Consider the following 12,584-nt stretch of genomic DNA (forward strand, 5'->3'; position numbering starts at 1 on the left):
AAATTTAAGGAAATTCATTTATGATATAAGAGACTTGTGTCCTTATGTGTTAAGGTAATTATAGTTATTTAAAATTAGGTCCAATAAAACAAAAGATTGAAAATTAATCAACTCAAAACACAACAGATTAAAAATACAACATTGATCAATTTTATAAATTTTATTCTAAGATACTTCAAAAATGTTTGAATCACTACAGATTTTAGAGTAAACACACGCAGTATAGTTTTCAGTGTATAATGTTATCATTGAGATACATTTACTTCTATTTATCCATTTTTACATCATTTTTTCAAAGTATATTTTTTATGAACCAAAATAAGATCAACAAAAATTCTAGTAACGTTTTAAGAAAACAATTAAAACACAAAAAAGGGAGATATTAATTATTGTCAACTCGTTAATCTCAAACACGAACTAAATTATAGCTACTGTAGTTTCATATACATATAAATAATTCGTTTCAATCATCACATGCCATTTTCAAAGTGATAACACTAAGCCTTTAAAATTATACGTCCCCGATTATACGATCACAGTAATCAGACGCCGGTTAATAAACGTATGCTCCTCCTGTACCTCTAAAGCGTCTTGATATATGTATTATACAGAAAAAGTATAATTATTATAGCTCGCTCAAATACCAATATCATAATTACGATCCAGCACATCACAAAAACTTTACCACCATTTAATTTATTGCAATATCCAAGATTCAAAAATCATCGTCTCTACTCAATTGTTGCATTATCGAGATCAAAATTAAAATACTAATCTACCAAGTGAGATAACAGACATGTACATAAATGAACTGAAACACGCACGAAATCCACTTTAGTTTCAGGTCGCTACTTCGCCGCTAGCAAATGCCATGGTATGTTGTCAAACTATTGATATTTGTAACTCGAAACACATACACGAAACGCTGCTTACCTCATTCGATTACGTTTCTAGAAAAATCTGTTAGGGGCGATTCGCTTCTGTCGAAGCTGAACAGCTCTTCGAACAAAATAGGACCCGTATTAAATAAGCCCACATCTCCCGCAGCTCGACCAAGTATCGGCACGTATTTCGTTAGCCTATGAAGAACTCCAAGCCAACTTTGCCTGCACTACTGGTAGTACAACCACTGGCAAGGGCGTGTGTAGTGGAGACTATGCGATACAACTATATGCAAGCGTGTTAGTGTCAGTGGGCCTCTTACGCTCAGCTCAGTCACGCCGGGCGTCAGTGACTTCGCGTCTACCGGTTCGATCAGTTCTGCGGGGATCACGAAGCATCTCGCGAACTGTGCATCGTACATTATAAAAAACACAACGGAAAATTGCAAACCTGATCAGCATTTACCTACAAAAATCAAAGATTTCTATAGCAAGAAACAGTCTTCTGTATCTATAATAAAATGGATTTCCTTGAAATCTGAATTTTATACGCTTAATTTTTAAAGATTACACCAGTGTAAATAGCCAGGAAATACCTACTCCTGACTAATCTTGTATTTTATACTTCTCTTTAATATGAGGTTTTCTTAACGATTGTTAAAATATAATTTAAGACCACTTGTCAAAAAGCCTGAAAACAAAATTCAAATACAGAACGGTAAAACTAGTGAGTGAGATACATTTTGAAGGTCAAGTGAAATATTGTGTATTGGAAAGTACCATCGAAATTAAATTACAGTGAAATGACTTTGTATGTTGAGAAAAAGAATAAACAAGTATTGTTGCGACGGTAGAAGAATTGATTGATTCATTGCAGATTCTGTCTTATCCAAATGGACTAGTCCTTAATCAAATCTTTCCTCGATAAGATGGAACGATATTTGATTCTATGAATGTAATGGCTTAAGTTTCGGTGACATTGTGAAACTGATCATGATCGGATGAGTGAATCATCAACTGTTCGGAAAAATGACACAACGTTTTTCCCTTCTGTGAATCATTGTGCAAGAAGAAGAAAGCATAAGGATGACCAGTATAACTTCCAAGATGGACTGCTTGCGAAGGACAGGAAAACATTTAAGGAGAGAATTTCCATGGTACTAGATGGAATGACTTGTGATGCGGACGATTGAGTGGCTTACGCGACTTTTGCAAAGATAATCGTCGAAGTATTATCATTGATCTCACTGCGTACTGTTACTTGCAGTAACAGTTAGTGCATAGTGAACAAATTCTCGGTCACGCTAGAGAGCTGCAAGAATCTTTCAATTTAAACGAGACCGATAACAATCTTGTTTCGCATTGGTAACGATTTCTTCAACGCTAATCGTAATCATATTCTGTAACATGAAGTGAAAAGCGATAGCAGTTACCAGACATCAATGACATAATCGAAGAAAGTGACTAAACAACTCATTACTAATTGGTTGTCAGTGCCAGTACGATAGTAGTAACTAAATGTCATGAAAATAAAAATGTGGTCAAAAGTGTATAGAACATTCATTCTTGCACAGATAAAATTAAACAGTGTATCATTCTTAAAAATTTTAATGGAACATTCTAAAGACATTTCCGCAGCTCTTCTACCAATCGCTAGTGAAATTGTTTTATGACTGTGTTTAACGATGTACGATCCTGTCGTCGAATGGTCGCAGAAAAAACGAAAGATCTCGTTTTCGATTGGAATTAAGAACGCGTGACATAAAATGTGCAAAACAATGTGGTCAAATGGTGAATTTTCGACGATGTCTAGTGAGGAAGTGCTTTCACTTCCCAAATCTCTGCCGAGCTCGAGAGAAGCGACGGCCGAGGGTAGTTCCGGCTCTAGCGGTGGTTACATGCCCCTTCGAGAATTCTTAGATAGATTCTCATTACCAAGAGTTGTCAGACTCGAGGGCACAGGCGGTAGACCAGTGCTGCTGTACAAACAACAACAGAGATCACTTCGAGTTACTGCAACTTTATTAATACATCGATACCGGCATGATGTCAAAGTGGGACCGGAAATAGTCATCCCAGAAGGTTATCCAGGTAAGTGTCATACAGATATGTCGTGTTGGGACTTCAAATTGTGTCAATTTTAAAAGAAGCAGATGCAAAAAACAGCTAACTACAAACAAGATTCATTTCTCATAAAAATAAAGAATCTATACTTGAGGTACAACTTGAAAAATTACACATTAAGTGTATTTATTTGCTTGTAAAGTTTTATGATGATATTCTAAGAGTGAAGGATATTTCTTTTTTCTTCTGCAAAATAAGTAATAAACTTTCCATATTCTCTTCAGGTTTTGAAAGAGTATCTTTCAATTTTACAACCATTATTATTGTATACATTGAATATGTAACCGAATAAAAAGGTATTTCCAACTGGCCTTATTTTCATGTTAGACTTTTACATACCTGCATTTGCATATAAATCTATCATCATACAGAGAGTTTGATAACAGATGTCGAAACTTTTAAGAAGTGATTCTACATGGTAAAATAAACGGAAAATTAAGAAGTACGAAACTCAACTCAAACGCAGTTTTGACGTTCTTAATTTTCCGTTTATTTTACCATATAGAATCACTTCTTAAAAGTTTCGACATCTGTTATCAAACTCTCTCTATGATAATTAGATTTATATGTAAATTTTTCTTATATTAGCAGTTATAGCATCTGTTATCGAATATCCTATATTATATAAAAAACGTCTGTGTATGACCTTTGTTTTTGACAATTATATACACTCTTTCATTGCTCTAACATTGAAATTTGTTTAATTTTAATTGATTTTTGTATTTTCGATTTGATAATCACTTTAAACGAATATATGCATACAAGATAACGAACCTACACAATTTATATTTGTACTGCCATTAAAAACAATGGATTTTATTTTTATGGATAGCTATTACAAATGTAATTCATGGACATTTAAATTCGTCATCTGAAAATAATCTCAAAAGCATATTTTCAACTTGACCTTTCGCTGTCATTCCATTTTTCGATTTGCTAACGCAATTAATTTCTGGTCAAAATAAATTTTTAATTAAGTTCAATAAATTTTAATAAATTTTTCAATAAAACGGCGGGAATTGTATGCTAAATTATAATGTAAAATAATATCTTCTGCTATGTAATGTATCGGTGATAAAGAAGTTTGAAAGATATTAGGATGCCAACAATAAATCTAAAAACATAATTTTTCTCATCAATCATACACAATTAATGTATGCGATTAACTCTATCTGATTTAATAGGAGTTTCTTTAAAACCAAACACTAACTGTATCTTTAAAAAGTGGAACGTGACAAAGCGTTAAACAACAAAAGTGATAGGGGGGATTATGCAAAAAGTGTGTGTTTCAACTTGTTCTAGTTGCGTGTATACAACTAAACAAACCGATTGATTGCTATGCTTGACAGAAAGCTGGTGCATCGTAGAAATTATAAACTATTATATCTACCAATCTTTGTGAACAGAAGACCTGTGCGTTGCGTTAGTATATCTGTTAGTATGTACTTTTTTAATTACCTTTGTATTTTGTGTATGTCAGTGTATTGATTTTCACAACAAAATTTTTTTGTATGGGTTCACAATCCCTCGTTATTAGACAGAATGTTTCTCCTTATTGCTGGACAGTATAAACTTCAATCTTGTATGGTCCTATTTGTATTAGTCTTTATTATTTTGGTTTCAGTAGTTAAAAGATATACCTAAGTAACACGAATTGTCAGAAAAAAGGTTCATGGAATGAATATAATAAATGTATAAAATGAATTCTACGAGACACATTCAGTGCCTACTATTCTCGAAGAAATATATTTTTAAATACATTAAATGTACAGCTATGTACTAGTCCTACCACTAATATTTACCAAAATATTTTCTAATTGTCCTCGTTACCTGATACTAAAAGGAAGTGAATTGAAGCAAGGACAAAATGATTTGAGAAAAATGAAATTCTGACTGCATCTCTCCATAAATTATTAACTGAAGAAAAAGGGAATAAAAAAGAATTAAAAACAGAAAAGACTTTAGAAAGTAAGCTTAAGAAGACGAGAATACTAAAACTGAAAGTGACAAATGCGAAGACTGTGCACAGTTTGTATAGAAATCGATGAAGAAAACTGGATTCAGGATTCAAGCTGTGAAAAATGAGTACACGAGTCTTGCGCCGATAGCCTCGAATGTTCTGATAACTACATTTGAGACTGCTGCAAATTATATTGAATCTGATTTGAGTCATGTTGCAACATTCTACTGTGTCCGGTTCTAGATACTACTTAATGATACCTCAGAATTCTGTAGCAAAGGTTTAAGTTAACTATTACAATAGTACTGGTTATTCTGTTGTTTTATCTTAAATGATGATATTGTTAACTTATAAATAAAATAGAATAGAAAACATAAAATATTATTCTTTTTAATTTATTTCCGAGAAACTTTAAGTGTCCGGTACTGAAGAAATTCTCCCTGCATTCTGTGAATACGGTCCGTATTAATTCTGTAACAATAACAAATAAAATGATGTTTAAAACAAATGTTCCAAACCAAAGTAAGTTTTATATTATACCTACTCAATTTTAATACAAAAATTGATAACATCTTTGACATTATTAGCTTAATTCACTTGTCACATCATGGGTTTGATCATTTTTACTAATCGACCAAAATTATTAAATACATTAAAAAACTTTTGCTAATCAAATTCACGAATCTCTTCATTTCATTCCTTTGAGATTATCCTGTTTGTCACTGGATATTACAAAACGAAACAGCCAAAAAAGTGGACAAGAGTGAGATCGTCTTCTTAATTTTTCGTCAAATACATTATATCAAAAGACATGAAACCTGTTGCTTGATAAACAGACCAAAAAACGAGTACAGGGTTACTTATAATTGTCAGTAAACCATAATCGGTCGACAACCAGCGGTTAACTTTTAATGGGCCTGGTATCCGGTATAGATTTTCAGAAAAACGTAAATTATGCTTGGCAAAACAAACGGGAACGGTTGTGATAACCAGCTTAGATCACTGGAACAGGTTATGCGGTGCAGTCTATACGAGAGCGTTGATGCTGCTTCAAGAAGTGAGCACTAATGCTCCGCAGGGCGAGAACTTCCCTGCACTATCAAGTACTGTCTCTCTCTGCTTTTGAATCGTAAACCACTTTGTGGCAGTAAGTTGCTAAAGTGGGCTCGAGTAGCCGACCTCCGCCAGACGATACGTCCTCGTGTACCGTCTATATTGGTTTTCTGACATTTGAGACTGAAATTACGAGGCAATAAAGTGGGGTAATGCAGACCTATTAGTTGGAACGGGTGAGAATATAGCATAGAAACTTTAAGATCGAAGTAACTACGAACGGCCGTCACATAACGACATCCAGTTTCTCGAAAAAATTATCGGCAGATTTTTCAGCGTGTTGCACGCTGCACGATGTCGTGCTCGAAGGAAGCACGAACAGTGTTGCAGGCATAACCGTGTTTCATGCAACAAAATTTACATACATACGTCTTCGGATTACTTCAACGTTTGTATGTTACAAAGTTAAAATCGAAATGGTAGTTAATGTGATTGCCTCCCACTTGTGTAAAGGAAAGATGAGAAGCTGTAATCGTTGACGTCAAAGAAACCTGTTCCGAATTTAGTTTCCACGGACATTGCGTGAATATCATTGATTCATCGAGAAAAAATCCTACGTCGGTTACAACATTTACTATTGGTGTCAGGCAATCAACCCACGTTTGGCGTTTGTGGGAGCAATCCGTGAATGAATCACGAATGAATAATTTTCAGATAGTGAAGTGATGAAAGAATAGCATTGGGCCTACACTGACCTTTCCGTCACGCATATTTTATAAATGAGGTTAGTATGAGATGTACGACAGAACAAGTATTAGATTCCTGGGTGAGAAACGCTGTAGATTGATTAATTATACTTTACAATATAATATATTTCGGTAACGTTTCTACTTACAACACCGGTTATAACTAAATATTAAGCTAATCGATGTGACAATTAAGTGTAACTAGAGTGCACAAATGCAATAAGGCAATGAGAGTGAGAGTACAGTGTAGTAGAGTCTAATATAATGTCTAAGAATGTTTAAGGATGCCCTCTTACATAGACTATTGAATATGGTTCCAGTGTGTCGGAATTGAGATTTTGTGCCGACGTTCAATGTAGCGTCGGTGCCGTTTGTATTTATTCGAAACAAAAACTTCAAAGTGATTTATCTTCTTTATGAGTATACGTATTAATTGAACCTAATTTTGAAAGAAATAATTCAAAACTGACAAAAAGGCGGTACTTCGAAGAAAAAGTAACAATTTTGGTCAAAAATCTTTGTCGAAATATCATTATAAATAGTGATTCAATTTATGAGGAAAGTATTTATATGGACACATGCAAAGTGACAAATAAATCGAATAAATAGCTGTAGAGTTATCTTGCACGCCAATTTGGAAAATAGAGTTTTAAGATAAAAACGTCTAAAGTTTTGGGTACAAGTAACTAAAAATTTTTGGAAACTTATAACTGATTTTTTGTTGGCATTTTCGTGTAATAAACAAAGTTCTACAAAGTTTTTGTTAAAATTGACTTGTACTTTTACACTATTACTTTATGTGCTGTACAGTACTTGCTGTAACTACGCTATCTTTCCGGATTTCGTTCTCCACCTTAAGGGACGTATTCTAGATATGCGAAACTATTCAGTTATGTAAAAAAACAAATTCGATTTTTTTACCCATTATATGGGTTTTCCTTTATAAGACTCATCGTGATCTTTCACAGACAGCTTGAAATTCTCAAACTTAAAAAAGCACATTTTTTGCTTTTGTTTCATCACTTTTTCATTCTTTCGATACTGTCTTTTCTTACTGAAATTGTTTGAGTAATATGCTGTTTGAGCGCGCAAAGAAGTTTTTCAAATAACAATTTTAATTTGTTTAAAATAACTCTTCAAATTTGATTCGTGATTTAAAATATAATATTAAAGACAGTAGGTATATTTCAGAGTTTATAAATGCTGTATTATTATGATTGAAAGCATTTTTAAGAAAAAACACCAAATTGTTTTAATTAGAAATATAAAAATTTCTGTTTATCTTACTTATTCTCAAGATTAATTTCTATATTTACATAATAATTATTATTCCTTAATAATGTATTTATAAATAATAAATTTTCTTACAAATGAGAAATATATACTAAAGAACAAGGTAGAAATTTTCTGAAAGTATTCAAATTTGAAGCAAAAATAGGTATATATATAAAGTACATACATACAATCAATTTTTATGTATGAAACTTCAGAATACTAAAAATAAATAGATAAACGTTTTACTCCACAATAAGAACGAAAAGAGGAATACACAAATGTATGCGTTGTCAAAATCGAATGTAAATTGGATATAAATCTTATACTTTTTTCAATTATAATGTTCTCACTAAGTACTATTCAGCTTAGAAAACTTCTCGAAACGTTTTTCATTATTTCGTGTTATATTTAAACTTTTCCACATTCTATATGGAAAACACGGTAACAAACTTATTATGCAGTCCTTTATCTTTCTGTACGTACGTTGACCTAAAAGAATTCACTGTAATTCCGAAATACTCCCGCTTCAACACCGTAAATAACTTCAACAAGATAAGAACGATCAATAATAAGCAACAATAAGAACGATCGTTTTGTAAAACTAGCGACAAGTTGGCATGATCCAATTTATCGCAGAGAATAGCGGCAACGCAAACGCACGGGCGAGTGCAACTCGCTCCATAAATATGCTCGACCAGACCGGCTTGTATCGTACAGGCACTAACAGTAAATTGGCCGAGGAATCATTATTTAACGCCTCCGAATTTGCCATAAACCCAGATACAGTTCACGGTGAACTTAGTATGATACAAGTCAGACCCTGACAACGCTAAGTACCGTGTAGCGAAAAAGATAACGAGCGAAAAGAATGCAGGTGTGACTTGTTGTAGAATAGTCTCCTTCTTATGACCCTTTTGTGATAGCGGATATATCAATGTTTTTTTGTAATAATCACAGCACAGGTGAGCACTATACATGGCCTGTAAGTTGGCAGTCAGTACGATGCAGGGACAAGAGGAGTAGGTCATTTCCTTCACTTATGTCTACTTTTATCACGCGACTTTTCAGGCATAAATTAGTAGGTGTGACCGATTCGACCAATAACGAAAGTTCGTGTAGCCCGACTCTATAATTGTGTCCAATTAGGTTGACTTAGTTTGCTAGGATCAATTAGATCCATGTTCCTTCCATGTGTCAGCTTACCGACCATGTACAGTACGCATGAGATTAGGGATTCGTTATAATTTCTAGATAAAACGTCAAAGACACAACTATGTGGAGTCAACGAAGTAACCTGTACCATTCCGCTTGTCAGCTTCTCAGTTCTTACTTAGGTAGTATATTCGTTTTTACCAGATCGCATGGCATTTCCTGCGAACTGAGATAGGGGAAATACAAAATTTGTAGTCTGGCTGAGTTATTTACTTCAATGAAATAAACTTCTCCATATTTTGTAGATAATGCCGTTTTCTTTCACCATATTATTGTAAACAGAACACGTGGGTTCGCATTTTCTTGTACCCAGGTGGTTTCATTAAACGGAACAATCTTGTGTCGGGTTAATCATCGAGGCAAGGATTCTGTACGATTTACGTCGACAAGAAATTCTCAGGTGGCGCAGCGAATAGATACAACAGTAGCGCAGCTCTCGATCCTGGCTAACTGTTCCACCGGCTACTTTTCCTTCTGCGTCATCGTGGAATTTCAAGCGGCACGATAGGTTCCGTTTCAAGCGGACACTTTCGTCACTCGACTAATCCCATTTGTTCGGTGCACGTGCATGAAATACGCGATCGATGTGGTTTGGGTTATGGCGAACCGCACGCTACTTGCCTCTGCGATTTCTTTTGATATACTCGAAATGAAATGTTAGAAGGAAGATAATAATTTGTTTGAACAATATACATTGATTAATATTTACTTGTTAGATCGTTTTGCGCTTAGAAAATGGAGGAAATATAAATAACTATTTAGGATAGTTCTAGAATAGTGTACGTCTAGAATATGTAATTAGATTGTTATACAAGGACAACTAAATCAGGCTTCCTTAATAATTCGAGTACTGTTAACGAGAAATTTTTCAGCCAAAACTTGCTTGATTTCGAAAGAAGCATAACCAGATATCAATAATTTGTTTTATAGATAAAGGTATAGATGAGATACAAAAGTCAACTTCTTATTTTGAATGAAGTTACATATTTTTGAATACTTCAATTGATGCAGTTAGTTTCTACAGAAAGGTACTTAAACCAAGTGACGAACTACTACTTTACGAAATATTTTAATTTGTTGTACAGATTAGTTGGCTCAATTGATAATATTAAAAAAATATAATTTTATTTAAGTAAATGAAGTTGATCTCCATTTCTCCATACCTCAACGTTGAATCCAATCGACAATGCGAAAGGCTTCATATTTTTCTTTGCACACATGGTAAAAGTAATCACGCTTACTATTTTCTTTGACTCTCTTGCAATTCTTGGCATATTGTTTCTTCTTATTTATATTACATGGTCCAGGTTATCTAAAACTTTTTTTCAAAAAGAATACTATCCATTCTATCCAATTCCGTTTTGTCTAACATATACCTGTTGACACTAACCAAACATTTTTACAAACTAAATTATAAACTAAATTTATTCAAGATGTGAAAAAACACGGTTTGGGGTCGTTATTATGAACAATATTACGCCTTTCCTTGTAAATGAACAATATCTACACAAAAGCAAGATTACACCAAAGTATTTACTGCGATTTTCTGTTTTTTCTTCTCAAAAGAAATTTTCGATCATTACACACCCAATAGTATGTCGTGAAAATCGCTACGACTGACAAAAAATAACTAAAACAGCGTCAAACACTACATACTTCTTTACTTTTATCGCTCACTTTTCAAATAAGGTTGTACGAGCTGTTATCTATTTTACTCTACTTCTCTATCTTGCCCACCGTCCCCTATATACTGCAGGAAGGAGCGTCGTAAATTTTGACCCTGTTTCGACACTTTCAAATAATCCTAAGAACAATGCCCTGCGTTCAACTACAGCAGCGGTAACGTAAGTTTTGCGCAGAACTAGCCATGCACCCCAAAAATTCATCTGTACGGCGCGGTTGCAATAGTGAAACCTACTCTATAATAATATGATGTTTTGATATCGCATAGTTCTTATATTATTTTCATACAATTTTAATAAATTTCACAAAATGTGTAAGCCGAAGAATATTACGAAAAATATTTATTATAAAACAGCTGAAGTAAGATAACAAAAATAATAATGCAGGAACACAAGAAGGTATAAAACGTAACAAAATATTTACTAGACGTATTCTCGGTTACTATAAATCTTTGTAAATAGCTTGCGACAAAGAGTAAAACATTCCATAGATTTTTTCTATTGATCAATGGTTTCTTGTAGACTTACAGTCTCATAGTAATCAGAGGAATGAAACAAAGAAATTCTAGAAACGAACAAGGACTGAAGTCAACTGAAATCATCCAACATATCTCGCACGAAAGTGTAGCAGAACCCACGATCGAAAAATACCATGAAATAAGATAGTTACCACTGGAAGCTAGTTATAAAAATATAATGATAAGTAACTGAACATTAATCATAGAGTAAAGTCTATTGATTTTAATTCCAGTAGCAGAAGAAAACTGCTATGTAACATGTAAACAGGTCTAGGCGAACTAGCTTTAAAGTTTATTTTTCAAATATGTAGCAAGGGGAAAACGGAATCTTCGTCGAGAGAATTTGAACCTTTAACCGGGATAAAATTACTAGGAGAAGATTCAGCTGTGCATTCGATTCCAGGCACTGATAGCGACGATGGACGATATCGCACAAATCACCGACTCGCTTAACTACTATTCGTGCAAACCCTCAACTGCGACAACAGGCTCCAGTTTACAGTAATTTATTAAGCGTGTAAGCTTCCAACTTTTTTTAAGGTCAATGACCTCGTCTCTCTCATCAAGAGATCTTTGGCCCCTTGCATTTTTTATGGTTCTACAATACTGTTGAAATCTCTTTAACAAGTACTAGGTTTTCCGTGTTGAAATATTAACACTCGAAAGCTTAAGTACATTTAAAGGTATACAAATTATTAGATTTACCAAATTTTTTAACATTTTTGGTAATGTTTCATAAAAATATCAAAAAGAATGTTTCTAATTTTCAGTTTTCAAGCCTATAATGTATAAACCACTTAGATATTAACACTGATGATTGGCAGCATCACATTTTTCCATCGCTAAATAAAGAGAAATAGTTTGTCCGCAAACAACACAGATTTCATCATTAAGGCACTGCCAGCTAAAGTGTTTATTTAATTTAAACAAAGTTTACAATCATTGTTGACGAACATTTTGCTTTTAAAAACTTCAAAACCGTGTAATTAAATATATACAGTACATTTGATTTGTGTTTTTGTTAGATCTAAATCAAGATAACGTATAAAGGAAAGTTCTATGCCAGCAAGTCACGCTAATTTAACCCGTTCACCGCAAACACTGCTGGCCTGTAAAGTCTGCTTTGTCCAAGC

At 33.7% G+C, this 12,584-nt stretch overlaps 1 protein-coding gene across 2 annotated transcripts in view; it reads left to right on the top strand.

The window, feature by feature from the left end:
• Positions 1–1,827: 1,827 nt before the first annotated feature.
• The window catches only part of LOC143177082 (uncharacterized), a 55,702-nt gene continuing 44,945 nt past the window's right edge, over positions 1,828–12,584 (top strand). For both annotated transcript variants that reach the window (XM_076374858.1, XM_076374859.1), the window contains exon 1: positions 1,828–2,972. In XM_076374858.1, the coding sequence (XP_076230973.1) occupies positions 2,648–2,972 (325 nt within the window). In that variant the 5' untranslated portion in view covers positions 1,828–2,647. The remainder of the gene's footprint in view (positions 2,973–12,584) is intronic.

The sequence above is a fragment of the Calliopsis andreniformis genome, chromosome 3 (assembly GCF_051401765.1).
Source record: "Calliopsis andreniformis isolate RMS-2024a chromosome 3, iyCalAndr_principal, whole genome shotgun sequence".
Taxonomy (NCBI): Eukaryota; Metazoa; Arthropoda; class Insecta; order Hymenoptera; family Andrenidae; genus Calliopsis; species Calliopsis andreniformis.